At 38.6% G+C, this 19,740-nt stretch overlaps 1 protein-coding gene across 1 annotated transcript in view; it reads left to right on the top strand.

Annotated features, from left to right (window-relative positions):
- Positions 1–17,737, top strand: part of crfb2 (cytokine receptor family member b2) — a 35,940-nt gene extending 18,203 nt beyond the window's left edge. Inside the window, exons 9-15 of the mRNA XM_074658037.1 lie at positions 2,573–2,717; positions 3,071–3,197; positions 5,459–5,634; positions 5,869–6,020; positions 13,048–13,210; positions 14,481–14,599; positions 16,483–17,737. Coding sequence (XP_074514138.1) covers positions 2,573–2,717; positions 3,071–3,197; positions 5,459–5,634; positions 5,869–6,020; positions 13,048–13,210; positions 14,481–14,599; positions 16,483–16,677 — 1,077 coding nt within the window. The 3' untranslated portion in view covers positions 16,678–17,737. The remainder of the gene's footprint in view (positions 1–2,572; positions 2,718–3,070; positions 3,198–5,458; positions 5,635–5,868; positions 6,021–13,047; positions 13,211–14,480; positions 14,600–16,482) is intronic.
- Positions 17,738–19,740: the final 2,003 nt, after the last annotated feature.

The raw sequence follows: 19,740 nt of genomic DNA, 5'->3' as shown, positions 1-19,740 counted from the left end.
AGCCCATTAGACTGATGCTGGAAATGTAGGGACTTTTTTATCATGATATGATCCACAGCTAGAGGACTACTTGATGAAGGGAACACTTGATACTCTCCTTCCAATACAGACAGCGATTTTACCCCCTGGAACTTAAGGGCATTAGGGAGGATGGGAATCCATCCAAAACACAGTCGGCAGCAATGAGCTTTGCATCCCTGGATTGTTTCTGCAGGAAGCCAAAACGTGTAGCGTCACTTGGAGATATTCAGAACATTACAACTTTAGCAGTAAATGACAGGGTGTTAGTGTCAGTGACATTTAAAGGTCCCATATTGTAAATAGTGAGATTTTCATGTCTTTTATATTATAAAGCAGGTTTAAGTGATATATAAATACTGTGAAAGTATCAAACACTCAATCCATGGAGAAATACACACAGCCCGTATTCAGAAACTGTGCGTTTGAAACAAGCCGTCGTTTCTATGCATTTGTGATGTCACAGATATACAATATTTAGACCATTACACGGTTTTAAACGTAAACATACTAAATGTGTCCCAGTTTATTTCCTGGTTGCAGTGTATGTGAATGACATCAGCTGACAGGATGTAAACATGGACCCAAGCTGTTTCCTAGCAATGCTATTCCGTTGCCATTCCATTGAAATGCGCTAAAACGGAGCGTTTCAGACAGAGCATGAATAAACATAAGTAAACATGTTCTAGTAGAAACACAAAATACAAGTATGATCCTGAAAAGGAGCACGATATGGGACCTTTAAAGGGGACATATCATGCTCATTTTCAGGTTCATGCTTGTATTTTGGGCATTTCAACGGAATTGCAGTGGAATTGCGTTGCCAGGATCAGTTTGGGTCCATGTTTTACTTCCTGTCAGCTGATGTTATTTACATACACTGCGACAGGAAATAAACTGGGACACATTTTGAATGTTTACGTTTAAACCGTGTAAAGGTCCAAATATTGTACATTTGTGACATCACAAATGGACAGAAATTCGAACGACTTGTTTCAGACGCACAATTTCTGAATATGGCTGTGTGTATTTCTCCGTATATTGAGCGTTTTGATAGTTTAACAGTATTTATAAAGCACTTAAACCTGCTTTATAAAATAAAAGACATATAAAAGACATGAAAATCTCACTTTTTACAATATGGGACCTTTAAGCAAAGAGTGAGTGATACTTTTAAATTGGGTATTTTTTCTCATGTTCAGGTTTCCCACTATGTGTGAGGGCTGTTGGGGAAATTTTGGGGATCAGAGAAAGTCGTTGACTAAAGTAGAAGTAGTCCAGGTAGAGAGGAACCAGGTGCACCTCACAACATTTCATTGGTAGTATTGATGATGTTTTAAGGTGGTATTTTAACGTTAAACTTTCTCCTTCAACATGCACTGAAATGTGAATTTGTGAGATAACGGTCCACATGATGAGTAATGTGTAACATTTGTATTTTCGTCTTGTTTTCGTTAGCTTAGAATGAGCCGTTTATATCTACATAGGGAGCAGCAGCTCCTCGTCACGGAGTCCACCATGTTTCTACAGCATCTAGTGGTGCGGTTGCAATCTGCAACCGCACCACTAGATGTCGCCAGATCCTAGACACTGCACATTTAACACTGAATATGAAACTAGAGCTGAAACTATAAGCTGCTCAATCATAATCAAATCAAATGAATCATCAACACATTTGTGATTTTTTTTTTTTTTGTGAATAATAAACAGGTTAATCAATAATTACAACATTTATAAGATGTAGATCTAGTTAAGTACTGTTAATCCTGACTGTTTTTACCAGATAGTGAATGTCTACATTGTTATACATCATGCATTTCTGTTACAAGTAGAAACCATCATGTTTGAATTGTGACTGAGGAATATTAGTGAAAGAATGTAACACAATATATGGTTCCATAAAGCCAAGTCTGTTTTTATTTTTGCCATATTTTTCCTAGCTTGTCATGTAAAATATTACAATCATACCGACATTGCACTTATTTGAAGTTACACATTGTATCAGGTATAGTAAGATAATACATGTACTCTTACCAGTTACAGTATGCAGCCAAGTTTATTTCAACAATATAATATATATATCATTTTTGTATTTTTATACTCAGTGAAATCTTGCCATTGATTTAACTCAGACTCATTACTCAGTGTTCAGCCATAATTATGTACATTTCACAACTTAATAAAGTTTTAGAAATCAAGCCATGTTTTGTTGTTTTGTATTATTGTAATAAAAGTGCACATTTCTTCCAGCTGACTTAGTACAGAAAGTTATCAAAGCACAGACAAAAAATACATCAACACAAGAACGACAAATACAACTCACACAGGTCAGAAAGAGGGTCAAGTTAAAGTCAAGTGTGCTGACTCCTGCAGTGTGCACCAGTTTCTGTGTCGCGACTGAAAGCTCACACAGTTAAATGCAGGATTGGAAGGGCACAGGGAGGGACTTCTGGGGAAATAGAAACTCAGCCCTGCACTTGATGACAAACGTTGTACGTTTCCCAACCCCCACACACATACCCCCATGCTCCCTCCCATCCCTCTCTATAGGTAGTTGTGTGCTCTAACCCAAAAACGAGCCTTATCTTGCAGCAAGACTTCTTTACTGCAAGACGTGACAGTCTATGGAGGGACGATGGGGTTGTGGAGGCTTCTTCTTCTTCTGCATGTACACCTTGGTAATGCTCCCTGGATTGAAGGTGTGAGGTGTGGTGGTGGTGGTGAATATGTGTGGTGATATGAATGCTTGTTGTCACTGGACTGTTTATGTTCTCAGGAGTTTTATTAGTGCTGTTTTTTTTACACCTTTGGACTGAGATGTGTGGTATGCTGTGTGTAGATGTGTGGTGTGCATTGTTATTCTATTGTGGTTGCTCACAGCTCAGAGTGAGTTCACTTCGATGCATACTAGCTATGTACAGGAAATGTTTCAGACGGTAGATTTGGCCATGTTTAATGCTGCAGAGTTATAAAATAACCAGAAAGAGCAAACAGTATTATTGAAAAATCTATTAATAATGTCACTGTTATCTCATCCTGTCCTCCTGTGCAGTGGTTTCCCTCCCCGCACCTTCCAACGTCTCCATCTCCTCCTTCAACATGGAGCATACACTCAGCTTCCTGCCTGGCCTCGAGACCCCTTCCGACACCCACTTCAACGTTCAAATCCTCCGCCCCAGGTATTCAGTCGACAGATAGAGGGGATAAGACACAGTGAGGGCAGACTCAGGACCATCATTTATGACTCCTGTTTGCACTTTATACCTTACTGAGACCAACATTTGAAACCGATGCACTGATTTTTGGGAAAACTGACAAGATAATTGCAGGACACAAAGACTTAAAGCTTCAGTACGCAGTATATTTTTGGTATCATTGGGCAAAAATGTCATAATAACCTTTCAGCATTTTGTAATTCAAGTGTTGTGAGAGAAAACTAGACTTCTGCTCCTCCTCATGGCTCTGTTTTCAGGCTTTAGAACATCTAGCCCGTGACGGGAGACTTTGACCAATCACAGGTCATTTCATTGAGAGAGCGTTCCTATTGGCTGTGCTACGGTCATTTGACCGGAACTTGGCGTTCCTTCACCAATGGCGGCGGTGTCACAAACTTTCTCATTTTACAGCTAAACCGTACACTACAAGATGATTCTGAAAACATTTGAGGAGAGAAATAGGCATTAACGTAACAGAATATTGATTCATATTTGATCAGCGCTGCCTAGTTTGACCGTTTGGTCGGAGTTCGCAAGTGATTGACAGCCGGCTCTCATAGACAGCAGCTGGACAGCAGACCTCAGATCAGCTCTTACTGCTTGTTTTCCTCCGGTCTGTGAAATCTTGCAGATGCCATTAGGAGCACCGGAGGACACAGAGGAAAATGTTTTTTTAATCATATTTGCTCCAATCTCACCTACTTCAGCTTTAATTATCTAATTGTATCCTCTTAATTATCACAATGCTTCTTGCTCACGTGAACTTTAAACAGTCTGCTTCACAAAGCATTACTCACTGTGGTTTTGGCATCATTCCAAAGGCGTGTACTGTACTTGTAATCATTAACTCATTTCATGGGCTGTATATACTGTAATAGATGATTGCCCTCCTCTGATGCTCTGAGTTATTAACATGAACAACAAACCCATCACCCGTTGAGCTGTATTCCAAAATCAAACCTGAGATCTGTTAAAGCTAGGGTTAGTAATCTTAAGAAAATATCAAAAGCACGCTATATTTTAAAAATGATCCAACCTAAAAACCCAGCCCAGTGTTGACAACTCTTTTCCAGTGAAAGTAGCTAGCAGCGCTCGCTCCGAAAGTCACTAAATCTAGAGAGAAAGTCACCAAGTCGGCAACAGTCCGTCCCTTCAGACCTCCCTCCAAAGACACGCCCCCAAAATATCATAATGAACAAGGTTTAATTGCGTTAAGTTGACCAACAATCCTAATTCACAACAACAACTGCGGCTCTTACAGAGAGCACAGAATTTAGAAGCATTTCTTGGATAGTTCATGTCGTTCAGACTTCAGATGTCAGCAGCAGTTATCCTTTCAAAGTTCACAGATCAGGCTGGGAGAAGCGATGGAGCCCAACCGAGGCCGATACAGATATCCATATTTTAGAGTCTAAAAACTCATGACATACAGTACGATATATTGGCTGACATATTTTTTTTTATATAAACAAAACATTCCTTAAATTATTTTTTTAAAGAATTGAGACCAAGACTGAAAATACTGAGCTTTACTTGTAATTAGTGTCAAGGGATCACCAATTATTATTATTATTATTATTATTATTATTATTATAAGTTATTACAGTTCATCCTGAGGGGAACATGAATGTCTACCAAATTTCACGGCAGTCGATCAAACACTTGAGATATTCCCCTGGGTAAGTGAAAACCACCCGTCGGTGGTGCTGGATGAACATGATGTCACCGAGTCGGTACGATTAACCCTCCGGGGACCATAAATGTCTGCACAAAATTTCATCTTAAGCCATCCGACAGTTGTTGAGATATTTCAGTCTGAATCAAAGCGGCAGACAGACCGACAAACCAACATCCCTGGATGGAAACAGCTTCTCATATTGATCATAGTCTGAAATGTTATTCCGTGATGATGATGATGATGATGATGATGATGATGATGCTCACCTACTGACTTCTCCGCACAGTTTTTCATATGTTTCATTTTTGTTTCTGAGGCACTTCTCAAACCCTGGCTCTGAGTAAGCACTTTCCTTTTTGACTACTCCGTGTCTTTCGTGGATTATCATAAGACGCACTCAGCCCAGTTAGTTGCCTTTTTATTCAGCTGTTATCTGTGGTATTGTGTTAGTCAGCATGTTGATAGTTTCGTTTTCTCTTCCTCCCTCTCTTGGATTGTCATCGCTCTTTTTTCTCCCTCCCTCTGTATTTTTTCTTTCAATTTGGAGGAAGAACTTGTGGAAACCAGTAGCTGCTTGTTCGGAGCTGACGGCCGGACAGACGTGTGACCTGACCCGAGTGTTCAAGGACCCGTACGATCACTACCGAGCCCGCGTCCAGGCCTTCACAGCCACCCAGACGTCCAACTGGACCATGTCTGGGCACTTTCAGCCTCTGTCAGACAGTGAGATAACACACTTTACATATGGGAGATTGAAAAGTTACACACATTTCTACAACCAAACCAAAAATCCACAGTCGTTCTGAGTGCAAGGTAGACGATGGCAATCCGCATGTTGGAAATGGAGTGAACATGGAAGTCCTGTCTAACATCTGAATAGCGGACATCTTTGCTTCAGTGTGTCCGACAACGAATCTCTTCCCAGTAGACTGAAAGTGAGTTCCTTTCTCCCCGTAGCCGTGTTGGGACCTCCTGATGTTTCCGTGTCCGGCTGTGGGAACTGTTTGCTCCTGCAGCTCAGTATTCCAACAACGAGGACACACCAGCAGCTGAAAGACTTCTACAGAGGAGTCGTCATCCATGTGCAAAGGACCAGGGATGGTACGCAGGTATGTGTCCAGCCTAAAGCTGCATTCATCAATATTCTTACCATGTAAACATTGTTGAGGAAAAAATCCCTAGAGATAGTTGTGCGTGAAAATCCATCAGCGGTTTCTGAAATACTCGAACAGCCCGTCTGGCACCAACAGCCATGCCACGTTCAAAGTCACTCAAATCCCCTTTCTTCCCTGTTCTGATGCTTGGTTTGAACTTCAGCATATCATCTTGACCGTGTCTACATGCCTAAAGGCATTGAGTTGCTGACATGTGATTGGCTGATTCGATATTTACGTTAATGAGCAGCTGATCAGGTGTACCTAATAAAGTGGCCGTTGGTGTAGGAGAGAGAGAGATTGACTCAAAGTGAAACTCAAAGAAAGAACAGAGTAGATAGTTAGGTAGAACAAGAATTATGTATAAGTATATGTATATCAACCTGACTATTGTTGCTGTCAACAGGTTTGCTCATTCTAGGACCACACTGAACAAAGTTGAGTAATTGCAAATGCATGTGTCACTACTAGACACCTTAAAGATGATGTGTACCAACAATCTTTGTCCTATCTTTATGTTGACATACATTAAAGGTCCCATATCGTGCTCATTTTCAGGTTCATACTTGTATTTTGTGTTTCTACTAGAACATGTTTACATGCTTTAATGTTAAAAAAAAACTTTATTTTCCTCATACTGTCTGTCTGAATATACCTGTATTTACCCTCTGTCTGAAACACTCCGTTTTAGTGCATTTCAACGGAATTGCTTTGCTACGCAACTTCCTGTCAGCTGAAGTTATTTACATACACTGCAACAGGAAATAAACTGGGACACATTTAGAATGTTTATGTTTAAAACCGTGTAATGGTCTAAATATTGTATAACTGTGACATCCAAATGCACAGAAATCCTAACGGCTTGTTTCAAATGCACAATTTCTGAATACGGGCTGTGTGTATTTCTCTGTATATTGAGCATTTTGATAGTTTAACAGTATTTATATATCACTTAAACCTGCTTTATAATATAAAAGACATGAAAATCTCACTTTTTAAAATATGGGACCTTTAATAACCTGTTGATTGGGAGCTCTGATGCAGCCATCCTCTTCTCATGGTGCAACCAAGGCCTATAGAAAGGAGGCTGGGTCACGCGTCATCAACGCGTCATATCTTTGGGGGTATAAAACATGCACAGTAAAATCTGGCCTGCACTCGCCGAAATTGAGCCAATCGCAACGCACGACCGCAGCTTCAGTTACACTGCGCATGTATTATACCCCGTAGCCCAAGACCCATGTCCGCCAGTGACGCAGCCTCCTTTCCATAGGCCTTGGGTGCAACCAGGAAGTAAACAGCTCAGGTCATGTGACAGTTTACACTAAACATGTGAAACTGCACGTATGTCATTGAGACACTTTATTATTTCAATATTTGCTGGAAATGCATTGATACATCACTCAGTCACATTTTTTAGAGCCTTATAAGTGAAAACCTTTTTTACAGTCACTATTGTGACCGATGGGATTAAATGGGTTAAAAACATCCCATAATATCAACAGGAAAAGTAATGCATGGGGAAGTGTCAGCAGTCAGTTGGTCTGGGGGCGGGACTTCTGGTGTCGTTGAGCGTTGGAGTGTGTTTACAAACTGCAACCGACAAATCCTGCTCATCCTGCCTTTAACAAATCATTACTTCTGATATGTTATTCTAAATAAATTGTAAGACTACCATTCCAGACACCAACTGGGACCATGTTTGATTGGTGGCTCTGAGGCTCATTTGTGTTCCTCAGTGTTGCATACCAATGAAACTGATAGAAAATCAGTTTTTGCTGAGCTGAAATTGCTGAAACTGCTAGATGTAGCTGTTGTGATGTTGGTTGTGCAACAGACCACAGTGTGGTGTCAAACGTTCAACAGTCTGTAGGGATCCCACAAAAGAGTGAGTCTTTTATTGTTTCCTGTCACAGAAAGGATACTGCTTCCCCTCCCCCTGGCGTGGCTTTGCATGTGGTTGTATTTGTTTTGGTTCTACTCAGAGCATTTATCATCTACTCAAAGATACCTGGTTCTTGAAGCTATACAGTAGGAGCTTTACTACAGCATCCCAACCTGCTGTTTACCAGGAGTGTGTTCCAATCCGCGTACTTCTGTTCTTACACTTACTACTTTGAGTGCATAAGTGCGTTCACACTGGGAAGTACGGCAAAATGCAGTGCACTCAAAGTACCCGGATGTTGCACTCAAAACGGTCAGATCGGTTGAGTGTGGAACGCTGGACACTTTCCACACTCAACTGTCGCCATCTTGGCGACGTAGCGGAAGGGGCGGAGCCACGACCACTATTCGAACATACGTAGATAACAGAATAAAATAATACAATACGTAAACATACCGGTGCATTTCAGCCAACAGGAGGACACATTGTAGGCCTAGGCGTCGACGTTGGAAACGTAATTTCCACTCTGCTTTCATTTTTTTTCAGAAGATATTTTGGCAGGTAGCGAGCCGCGGTCAAATGTTGCAATCGTCATTTCCGGTCAGTGCGCCGCAGAGTATTCCATTTGAGACGACCCTACCCCGTTGAAATTGACGCACTACTCAAGTGAGTACAGAGTGCACAAAGTGCACTACATTGAAGTGTACTTCTGGAAGTACGTGGATTGGAACACAGTCCAGCTCTTTCTGTGTAGCTTCTGTGGGTGTCCTGCAGCAGGGATTCTGAAACAGCGCTGACATTGAAGCTGTGATTTTGGCAAATCCACAAAATGCAAACAAAAAGGCAAAAAAAAACACAGAAGTGTAGATGGTTTTATGATCCATTATGTCACTCGCTAACACTAAAACCACACTTTGTTCTGCTGCCCCAAATGACCCTGTAGTTCTGATTCATTTAGGTCCATGGTTAAAATATATATATCCATCCATCCATCCATCCATCCATCCATTTTCTTCCGCTTATCCGGGGCAGAAAATGAAGCAGTCTAGATGATTAAATGACATTGTGTATAATCAAAAGCCTTCTAACAGTTTATACCAGCCATGCTGTTACTCCACTGAAGATACCAATTTATTTCTGGATTTAGAACTAAGATTTGAGTTTGATCCAGTTCAGGTTGATTGAATGCTGGTTTGGGCTTGCTTGGTCTGGGTTAATAAAGAATCCACACCGGTTTAAGCAGCTAATATTGTTTTTGGGTGGTGGCCCAAATAAATATCAAGAGCAACCGTAGCTGTAGTTCAGATACTGTATGTACTGTATGACGTGTAATGAAGATATAGGTGCTGTATGCTTATGAGTAAATGTGGTAGAAACACACAGAGGTGACCTCAGAAGATACCAGTGCATTTCTGCAGGTCTGCCTGTTTCTGTCAGAGCTCTTGATTTCAGGTTACGTGCTCTCAGGTGATATGAAACTCAGAGCAGTGTGAAATATAGAGGAATCAAAACCACACAGCCACAAGGCAGCTCTTCCTTTATCTCTTCGACAGACTCGTGAGAGGCCAGTCACAATGTGTCGGCTCCTTTACGGCTCACAGAGGTGTCAGGTTCCCTCATATGGCGGATGTTTTTTTTCAAAGTGCGTAGCTTTTTACCCACGTCTTCCTCTCTCGCCGGCTCATGTTTGACTGTGTTTGAGGAAATGCTCGGCCTGATGGAGAAGAACAAATTCATCTACACATCTGTAATTTCCATCTTCTCACGTCACATTTCAGTTACAGTATACAGATGTGATAAGAGGTGGTCACACCAGGCAATAGAGGGTAAACCATTACTGAAGAAATATGACACACAAATAATAGACTTCCTTTTCCCCCTTAAGCTTCAAAACATGATTAAGAAAGCTGGACTAGTAAAGCAAGTGTGACATTCATGAGGCATGGTTATAGCCTTTTATTGTCTTTAACGAGTGTGCACATTACTAAAAAGTATGTAAAATCAGTGGGTATGGAATAACGGACTTACTACTACTTTTTACACATCAGTGATCGTGCTGCTTTGCATTTCCTGTCTTAACACCTGCTGTGTGTGGCTGCTCTTTCTTGGGAAAAATAGAGTACTTTGACAAAGGAGGTGACGCACATCCCCTTTACTACGTTAACTGCAACAATTTCTCTAGAAATGACAAGAAACAGATAGTTTCTGCGAACAGTGATAGCTGAAAAATAGAAAGATAATAGTGCCACCTAAAGATACAAATGAAGATAGGTTTTGTTTTAGAAACTTTTCCAGCAAACAGAACAAATCATTTCCTGTTTCATAGTATGTGAAACACACCAGCTGACAGGAAGTAAACTTGGACCCAAACTGTTGCCTAGCAACGCAATTCCTTTGAAATGAGCTAAAAACGGAGCGTTTCAGACAGAGGGTGAGTACAGGTATATTCAGGCAGACAGTATGAGGGAAATAAAGGTATATTTTTAACAATACAGCATGGAAACATGTTCTAGTAGAAACATACAATTTTAGTATGAACCTGAAAATGAGCATGATATGGAACCTTTAATGAAAGTGGTAGAAAGTAACTAAGCACATTTACAGTACTTGAGTACTTGAATGAATTTTGAGAACTTTCGTGACTTTAAAGGCACTTGTACTTTACTTCAATATTCCCATTTTATGTTACTTTATACTTCTACTGCACTGAAATATTCAACTTGTTACTCCACTACAGTTATTCAACAGTTTTATTACACAGCTGTGTTGAATACTCGATACTGATTGGTCAATCACGACGTTCTGCGGTCTGTAACTTCTGTATAACAGACCGTGACCGGGGACTGGCTCTTAAATGATAGTTGAGAGCAGCTTGGTGCATTCCCCTCTTGGCCAATCAGGGTGTGACGATGCCCTTTCTGTAGGGCTAAAAAGAGATGGAGAACTGCACACCCAATGTCATTCTGATCTCTCCTTCACTAAATGCAACATATGTTTACTTCCAAGACAGAAACTCTGGTCTGTTTTAGGCCCCTTTTTAGATTCTGTGCTCTTTTGTGTTTTGCTTATTGAGTGTTGCTCCTTGTTTTGTTCATTATTATTATTATTATTATTATTATTATTATTATTATTATTATTATTATTATTATTATTATTATTATTATTAAGGAGGCATTTTATTTTATATTATTTTGTGGATGGGAACTGGTTCTTAGTCTTCTGATCAACTGAAGGGGGGGGGGAATCAGTACTGCCACATGTTAATACATCAGGAACAGTACTCCAATTAAATGAATGATATATAAAAGTTAGGGCTGTTGCCAAGATTTTAGAAATACTGGAGTCGTGGATTTTATCTACAGTCCAGTTCAATTTTTTGTCAATTTTATTTCTCAACATTAAATTCTAAATGCTGCTAAACCATTCATTTATTTTATCACTGGTCTAAAAGTACAAACCAAATTGGTAACACTGGTGAAAATTGGCCCACATTTGGGTCAATACTGGATTAACTTTTCCCAGTACTCATGGGTAGTTAACCACTCCAGAGAATGGGTTGTTTTGACCCAGTGTTATTTATCCATATACAGTATACACAATCTAATTATTTTGACTCACTGTGACACAACAAGCTCAAGTTTTACCTTAAAACTGTAACAAATGTATCACTAGTTGTACAAAACGATGTGCATATGACCTTCAAAACCGCGACGCATACACATATTATCAACAATCAGTAAGAAATAGTGTAGAGTGAAGTTTAAAAAGAGCGATTATAAAAGTTCACAACCATACTATAGTTTAGGTCGGTGGATCACAACTTTTTGTTAAAGATGTACCTCCACAGCCCTGTCGGATGAACTCAAACACCCCTTCATCAACACCACCCGTCAGCTTCCAAATGTCTTCATTTCAATGTATCATTAACTGGATATTATTAAACACTATTCACAATAGTTTTTCATACAATTGTTACAATATTTCTTTCGTACATTTAAACTTTCAAGGGGCCTCATGCAGCAACATTCTCTTAAATTTCTCTTAATTTTCTGTTGAGAAAATAAGAATAGATAGATAGATTTGTAAGCCACACAATATCTTCCCAGGGATTTTATAGTCTTAATTGTGATCAGTGGACCAATAGTATTTATTTAGCTTGCAAATTTAATAATCCAATCATTACAATTACTCTAAAACATATTCAAATCTAAATTTGATCTAATGATATACAGTATATCGTATATCATATATGCATTTTTTTATGTTCCTCAAATTTAAAGGTCCCATATTATGTTCATTTTCAGGATCATACTTGTATTTTGTGTTTCTACTAGAACACTTTTACATGCTGTAATGTTCAAAAAAGCCTTTATTTTCCTCATACGGTCGGCCTGAATATGCCTGTATTTAAACTCTGTCTGAAACGCTCTGTTTTAGCGCATTTCGACGAATTGCAACGAAATTGCAACAGAATTGTGTTGCTAGGCAACAGCTTGGGTCCATGTGTACTTCCTGTCAGCTGGTATTATTCACATACACTGCAACCAGGAATAAACTAGGACACATTTAGAATGTTTACTTTTAAATCTGTGTAAGGGTCTAAATATTGTGTATTTGTGACATCACAAATGGACAGAAATCCTGACAACTTTTTTCAAATGCAGAGTTTCTGAATACGGGCAGTGTGTATTTCCCTGTTGATTGAGCGTTTCAATACTTTCACAGTATTTATATAGGACTTAAGCCTGCTTTATCATAAAAAAAAACATGAAAATCTCACTTTTTTATAATATGGTACCTTTAAAATGTATGTTTCTTGCATTTAAACAATTTGGGGACTGTGAAAACAAGTTTTTCTTATCTTTGTAAGAGTGCTCTCGACCACTCATAAAATGTTCTCTTACCGAAGAGAAGAGCAAAAATAAGAAAACATTGGTCAATCCCAGAAATCAATGGGTACTAATGAAATAAGAACAAATCGTGGATACGAACAAAGATAAGAGGAAGTGTGTTTGTATAGTGCTTCCTGCGTGAGGACCAGTGTGTTGAAGTTACAGCTGACCGTTGTTAAATACGCCCTTTATCATTGTGTTACAGTTCAGACTCAATCTGCCTTACAAGGAGGAGAACACGATCACGTACCTTCAGCCAGGTGTGGAATACTGTGTGACCGTCTCTGTGAAATCACCCTTCAACTCTAACCCCGTCTCCAGTAAACCTCACTGTGCCTTCACCAGCCCTCCTCCATCCAGAAGCGAACGTAAGTGTTGTTTTACTGTAATACTCAAATAAAATATGAAGACAACCTTCCTTCCTCTTTAATCTGTTCATTTTGGGGATGAGGCACATTTCTCTGTTCATCATCTGTCCACAAGCTTTCCTCACCTGAAGACCTAACACAGAAATGTGATGTCAGTTTTAAATTGTTGGGCTCATGTCTGAAAGCATATTTTTTTCTTTTTATTATTAAATACTCCAATAAGACACTTATCTTGTCACAGCAACATGCACAGTTATCACGTTATAACAAAAATTGTTTAATGTTTTAATGAAATATCTTCATTTCGTGTAATAATGAGTTTCAAATTAAACATAAAAAGAAAGAAATTACAAAAAAAATTATTGTTATAACAACAAAAAGCTTATTGATAAAAGAGAATCATTTGGTATGTAGTAATAATGACAATACAATGACGTATTATCTACTGTAAGTAATACACCTACTATGGACAAGTACTAGGGATCGACCGATATGTTTTTTCAGGACCGATACCGATACCGTTTATTAGTAATCAAGGAGACCGATTAACCGATATTTTGAACTGATATACATTTGCAGTAACAATTAAAATCTTGGTGTCAAAAATTATGAATTAAAAAATAACTTTTCAACATTATCTTAAAACAGAAAGTGCAGGGAGGTCCCAGCTTCTTATAAAGTTAACTGATCATTTTAATAAATAAATAAACAATATCTCTCTGAAGTGTAAAAAATAAATAAAACTAGCAAAACTTAAATTTGTGCTGAAGTTTGAGTCTCAATTCAGCAGCAGCAGACTGTGGTGCAGAAAGCAGAGTTGCTCAGCCTGTTCTCCAGTGAGACGGCTTCTGTTCCTCCTAGAAACTAGAATACTTCATGACCAATGATTACTAGAACTGGATATGTCCAATAGCAATAGAAGGTTGGGCGTGCACAAGCTTGATTGACATTTCCTTCACTCTCCTGTTAGCTCTGTTACACCTCTTAGAACGAGTCAATTTATACCCTGAGAGTGGTGGAAGAAGTACTCAGATCTTTATAACAAGTAAAAGTCCTGCATTCAAAGTTTTACTTCAGTAAAAATATAAAAGTATTAGCATCATAATATACTTAAAGTACCAAAAGCAAAGTGCTCATTATGCAAAATGACCCATTTGAGAATCACATTACTGGATTATATCACAAAACAAGAACATTATTTGTGAAGTGTATATTCCAATCAGCCAAAGTTTGTGAATCTGATGTGTGTTGCTGTGTTTGTGTTCCACAGTGTACGTGGCCTTCAGCCTGCTGGCTGTGTTCTGTGCTCTGGGGTTTCTCCTGATTGGACTGGTTGTCAGCGGTCAGCTAAGCTTTGCGTTACTACGACGATGCCTACGCAGAACTCTGGTAACAGACCCCGCTGTGTGTGTGTGTGTGTGCCTGTGTTCATCTTCACCTTAAAGGCACAGTGTGTAGGACTGCAGTGGATCTATTAGCAGAAATGGAATATAATAATCCCAACTATGTTTTTCTCTTCACGGAGTCTGCCATGTTTCTACAGTAGCCCAGAACGGACAAACCAAACACTGGAGCGAGGACCTTTCACGTTTTTTAAGTTACCTGAAGGCCACCGTAGTTCTCCCACACACGCTTGGAAAGGGAGGAGTGAGCGGGGGGTATTCAGTTGGTTGCAATCTGCAACCACACGGCTAGATGCCACTAAATCCTACACACTGCTCCTTTAACATTTGCAATAGAAATACTTGATGTGTACATGATGTGAGTGAACGTGCCTCTGTTGTCCAGATGCTGATCAGTCTGTTTGATTAGTTGGTTTCTGAAAGTTGGAAACCAAACTAATTAAGATCATACTTTGATTATTAGTGATACTTACATCTTAAACTATTGATAAAATGACTAGTAGATTAATCAATTAGCCAAAAGAATATTAATCAATGACAATTTTGATAATCAATTGTTTAAGTTGTTGATCATGTCGGGTACACACTAAACGAGAATCAAGCTGATTTTGGGGCCTGATTCCTCCGGACGATGGTCAGCAAGGCCCAGATGTGTTTGATGGTTCTAGAGATGATCTTTCCAGATGTTCCTGTGGTGTGATGTGTATGTTAAAAGTGTTTTTTACATCCCCGGTCTGCTCAGAAGTCCATCCTGGCCGCACCGATACCAAATCGTAAATATTAAACACGTTCAATATTTACGATGGGATATCCCGTTGTGTGTGTGTGAGTGAGTGGAACCCCAAGGACGGCCGATGACACAGTCTCGCGGGACACAACGACAGCCAATAGAGAACCAAGCTGACAGAAGAAGGAAGGACAACCACCGCCATCACGGCGGCCGCGGCTAACGCGTGAGCTAATACTAAACGCGACGCATAAAGTAGTAGTAAGATGGAGCTCAGAAAAAAAATGAATGGAAATGAATAATGGTTATTTTTTAACATTTTTATTTATCATTCTTGTAGGTCTACGGGGATTCCTACATCCTCCAGTTGCAAAAATCTGTAGCCTATACACCGAATATTTAAAAAAAAAAATCATTTCAGTCAACCAAAATGTGCATCATCTACGACCTGGTGCCTTATCCTCTAATTTTGCCCAACCTCAGTAGCTCAATAGGCTAGCTATGGATTCTAAATCCGAAAAAAGAAAAGTCTTGTAGGAAAATAGAGATTTTAATAATGCGTGGACAGATTCAACAACAAAAAAAGTAATTGAAATACATTTCCAGAACAAGCAGCAGCTTCCAGCCAAATGTCCTGTGATGCTTCTTCAATGTCCTGCCACTCATGTGCACCTGGGCCCCTCACTGCATTAGACTTAATAGGCTGTGTTACCTTCATCACAATGCTCGAATGTTTTGCGGCTCCAGACAGATTTTTTTTTTTTTTATTTGGCCTAAAATGGCTCTTTTGATAGTAAAGGTTGCTGACCCCTGGTCTAGATCATTCACTGTCCCTCAGGTTATGGCATGTTGATACGTATTGGGCAGCTAGTTATGCCTCGTCTCCTTCCCCTTGGAGTCATTTTAAGTTTGAGAGTTCAATGAAATGTGGGATTACAGAGTAGAATTTGTCAAAATATATCGTCCAGTCAAAGAGGTAACTTCCGTAAATGGACCGCTCTACCTGTGGTAAGGAATATTGTGTTAACTGGTTGATTAATTAGAGTTAATCCAAGGTCCATATGAACAACCCTGATGAGACTTTAAGTGGAGTATTGTCAGCAGCAGGTAAACGTGACTGTCTCTGTCTCTCTTATCTCCAGTCATACATCCTCCACCTGTGCCAGAATCGGGTAAATGCACCCATTGAACTCTCAGGTCAGATCTCAGGCACGCAGCGACATAAAGAAAGCTCCGCTGACTGCCTTCTGACTACCCACAGGCCTGCTCGACCACCGAGGAGCATCTCTGAGGAGGGAGAGGAAGACTGTGGAGAGGCTGTGAAATCTAACGTTTGAAATGGAAGTGTTGGGGAGGGACAGGACAGGGGGCTAGAGGCTAGAAGAGCTTGTCTAGGCAGAGTTGATTTGGCTGACTGGTTTTGAGATGTTTTTAAAGTTTATGGTTTACTATCCGAATTGTTGTAATTTTTTATAATCCTGTTTCTATGCCAATATTTCTAATTTGTTTGAGGTGGATGAAGTTGTTGTCTGTTTGGAAGTAAACTTTATAAATATCTGATTCATGAAACTTGACCTGAGCAACCACATCATATACTGTAGGAACAAGCATTAAAATTCTGCAATCATGCATTAGTTTGAGTATTATCACTGTATGCACTTGAAGGTCCCATATTGTAAAAAGTGACATTTTCATGACTTTTATATTATAAAGCAGGTTTAAGTTCTAGATAAATACTGTGAAAGTATCGAAACGCTTAATCCACAGAGAAATACACACAGCCCGTATTCAGAAACTGAGCTTTTGAAACAAGCTGTTCATTCTGTCCATTTGTGGTGTCACAAATCTACAATATTTAGACCATTTCAAAGATTTAAACGTAAACATTCTAAATGGATCCCAGTTTATTTCTTGCAGTGAATGACATCAGTGACAGGAAGTAAACATGGACCCAAGCTGTTGCCTAGCAACGCAATTCTGTTGCAATTCCGTTGCAATTCCATTGAAATGTACTAAAACGGAGCGTTTCAGACAGAGGGTAAATGCAGGTATATTCAAGCAGACAGCATGAGGAAAATAAGAGTTTTTTTAAACATTAAAGTATGTAAATATGTTCTAGTAGAAACCCAAAATACAAATATGAACCTGAAAATGAGCCTGATATGTCCCCTTTAATGTGTTTTATTACTGTAAAGTTGTATCTCTACTTAAATGTAGCCATCCATCCTGTTGTCCTCCTTTTTCTATCTCTTTACTATGTTACTGTTCTTACTGGAAAGCTGTATTTTTCTATCTTTGCCTCCTCATGGTGCTGATGCTATCTTTTTCCTTCTTCTTTTTCTTTGTGGTACAACACTGATGAGCGCAAGATATCCAAACTATCTGGTGAATAAAGCATTGTATACTGAAGAAAAGCTGTGAGACTTGTTTTTAACTTGCATTTGAAGCTAACACCTGTCTGCATATCCCTGTGTGTGTGTATGTGTGTGTGTGTGTGTGTGTGTGTGTGTGTGTGTGTTTTCAAAGTTATAAACAGGAAGGCTTTTCATCAACCATTACTGTAATTAGCCTACAGTTCGTTCCTCATAAAGAAAACTGAAATCAATAAACAGAGATAGCTGGAGGTTTATTATCAGTCTTAGTACTTGTAGTTAATCCTCTCTTATTAAAGTCTACTTTAGATCAACCTGTTTTAGGTCAGCGTGTCTTTCATTCGCTGATATTGAAGAGGTCACTTATGCGGTGTTATTGTTAACTCAGGCTAGATAAATAACCTGAACTCTGTCAAAAAGAAAATCTTGACCTCGGTTGGTGCAAATTGCTGCTTCAGAGCTGTAAATGCACTTAAAACTGAAGTAGGCGAGATTGGAGCAAATACGATTAAAAACAGTTATTTTCACCTACATAACTGACTTCATTACAGGCTCTGATCCAGTGGAACATGTCCCATTAATGTCTTTAAAATCAAACTAAATGGCTGTGTGAAATGATTACTGATGTTGTGGCCGGAGATCACAGCTGGCCAGATGTTCCCATCAAATAATTGCTTATCCTGGAGAAAGGGCTGACATTAGAAAAGTTCAACAAAGCAGAAAGATTTGGAGCTTATTTAATATTCTTTTAGACCAGTTTCCTTTACCAAAATGAAGTTTATAAATAATGAAATAAATAAATAAAAGTTGATAATTAAACAGGACATTTAAATTAAATGTTATTTTATTTCTACATTTCTGTTCATCTTTGTTTTCTTCACTTTTTGGCTGTTTTACATTGATTTGACAGAGGCTGAGAATCCTATCCTCACGTTGGTTTTGTTGCTGATGCCGATGCTGCTGAAATAAATAAATAAATGAGAAAATTGCATGAATAAATATATAAATAAATACAAGAATATATTTTAATAAAGGTGCAAAGGTCCGCAGGTCAGATTCAAACCCCAGCTGCTGTGACAGTCCTTGATACATGGGGCGCCTACTCTACCAGGTGAGCTAACTGATAGTCATACCTCCATGTTGGTTTTGTTGCTCATGCTTATTAATATTAATACAAAAATAAATAAATACGAAAAGAAAATTAATAACATGTAAATTAATGTAAAAACAAATACAATAATATATATATTATAATGTATTAATACAATTAAATAAATAAATAAATATATATAAAAAAAGAAAATACATTTGCATAAATAAATGTATAAATAAATACAAGAATAAATGAATGAATACAGAAATAAATACATGGAAAAATAAATAAATAAAAGAATAAATAAATTGTATTTTGTTATATATTTCTCAGTCTCTGTGCTAATGAGGTAACATATAGACACAGAAATAAATAACTGAAGGTGAACAAAAACGTAGAAATGGATTTAAGACATGTATTTATGTCTCGTGTAGTTATCAACCGCTATTTATTTATTTATTTATCTATTTATTTTTATTTTTATTTATTTATGTATTTAAAAACTAAATGGTAGGCAAGACCACAAGAGTCACATAAATAGTAATAGAGCATTTAGTTGACTAATAACTAATTGTAACTAATTCTTTTCATAATTCTTCTTATTGCCCATTAAAATGTCAAATAAAGAAATACTTTGTAATTTTGTCCATTTATTCATAGATTAAGAAATTAATTTGTAAACACATTTGTTAATGCCTATTTGTATTGTATAATTAGTTATTATTAATTAAATGCTCTATTACTATTTACGAGAGTCTTCTGGTCCTCCATATGAAGGTCTCCTGGCAGTCTGAGGGGCCCCGGGGCCCTAGGACATTGGCCCGGTCCATAATCCAGCATCGAGCCGTCCTGCTCTATAATGTCCCCACATTACCCCTTAAAGGCCCAATCAGTATCTTTTCACCATATAAATGTGAGTTTACCACCAAACCCAA

Source organism: Sebastes fasciatus, chromosome 14, assembly GCF_043250625.1.
Source record: "Sebastes fasciatus isolate fSebFas1 chromosome 14, fSebFas1.pri, whole genome shotgun sequence".
Lineage (NCBI taxonomy): Eukaryota > Metazoa > Chordata > Actinopteri > Perciformes > Sebastidae > Sebastes > Sebastes fasciatus.
This window is presented reverse-complemented; position numbering and strand designations above follow the sequence as displayed.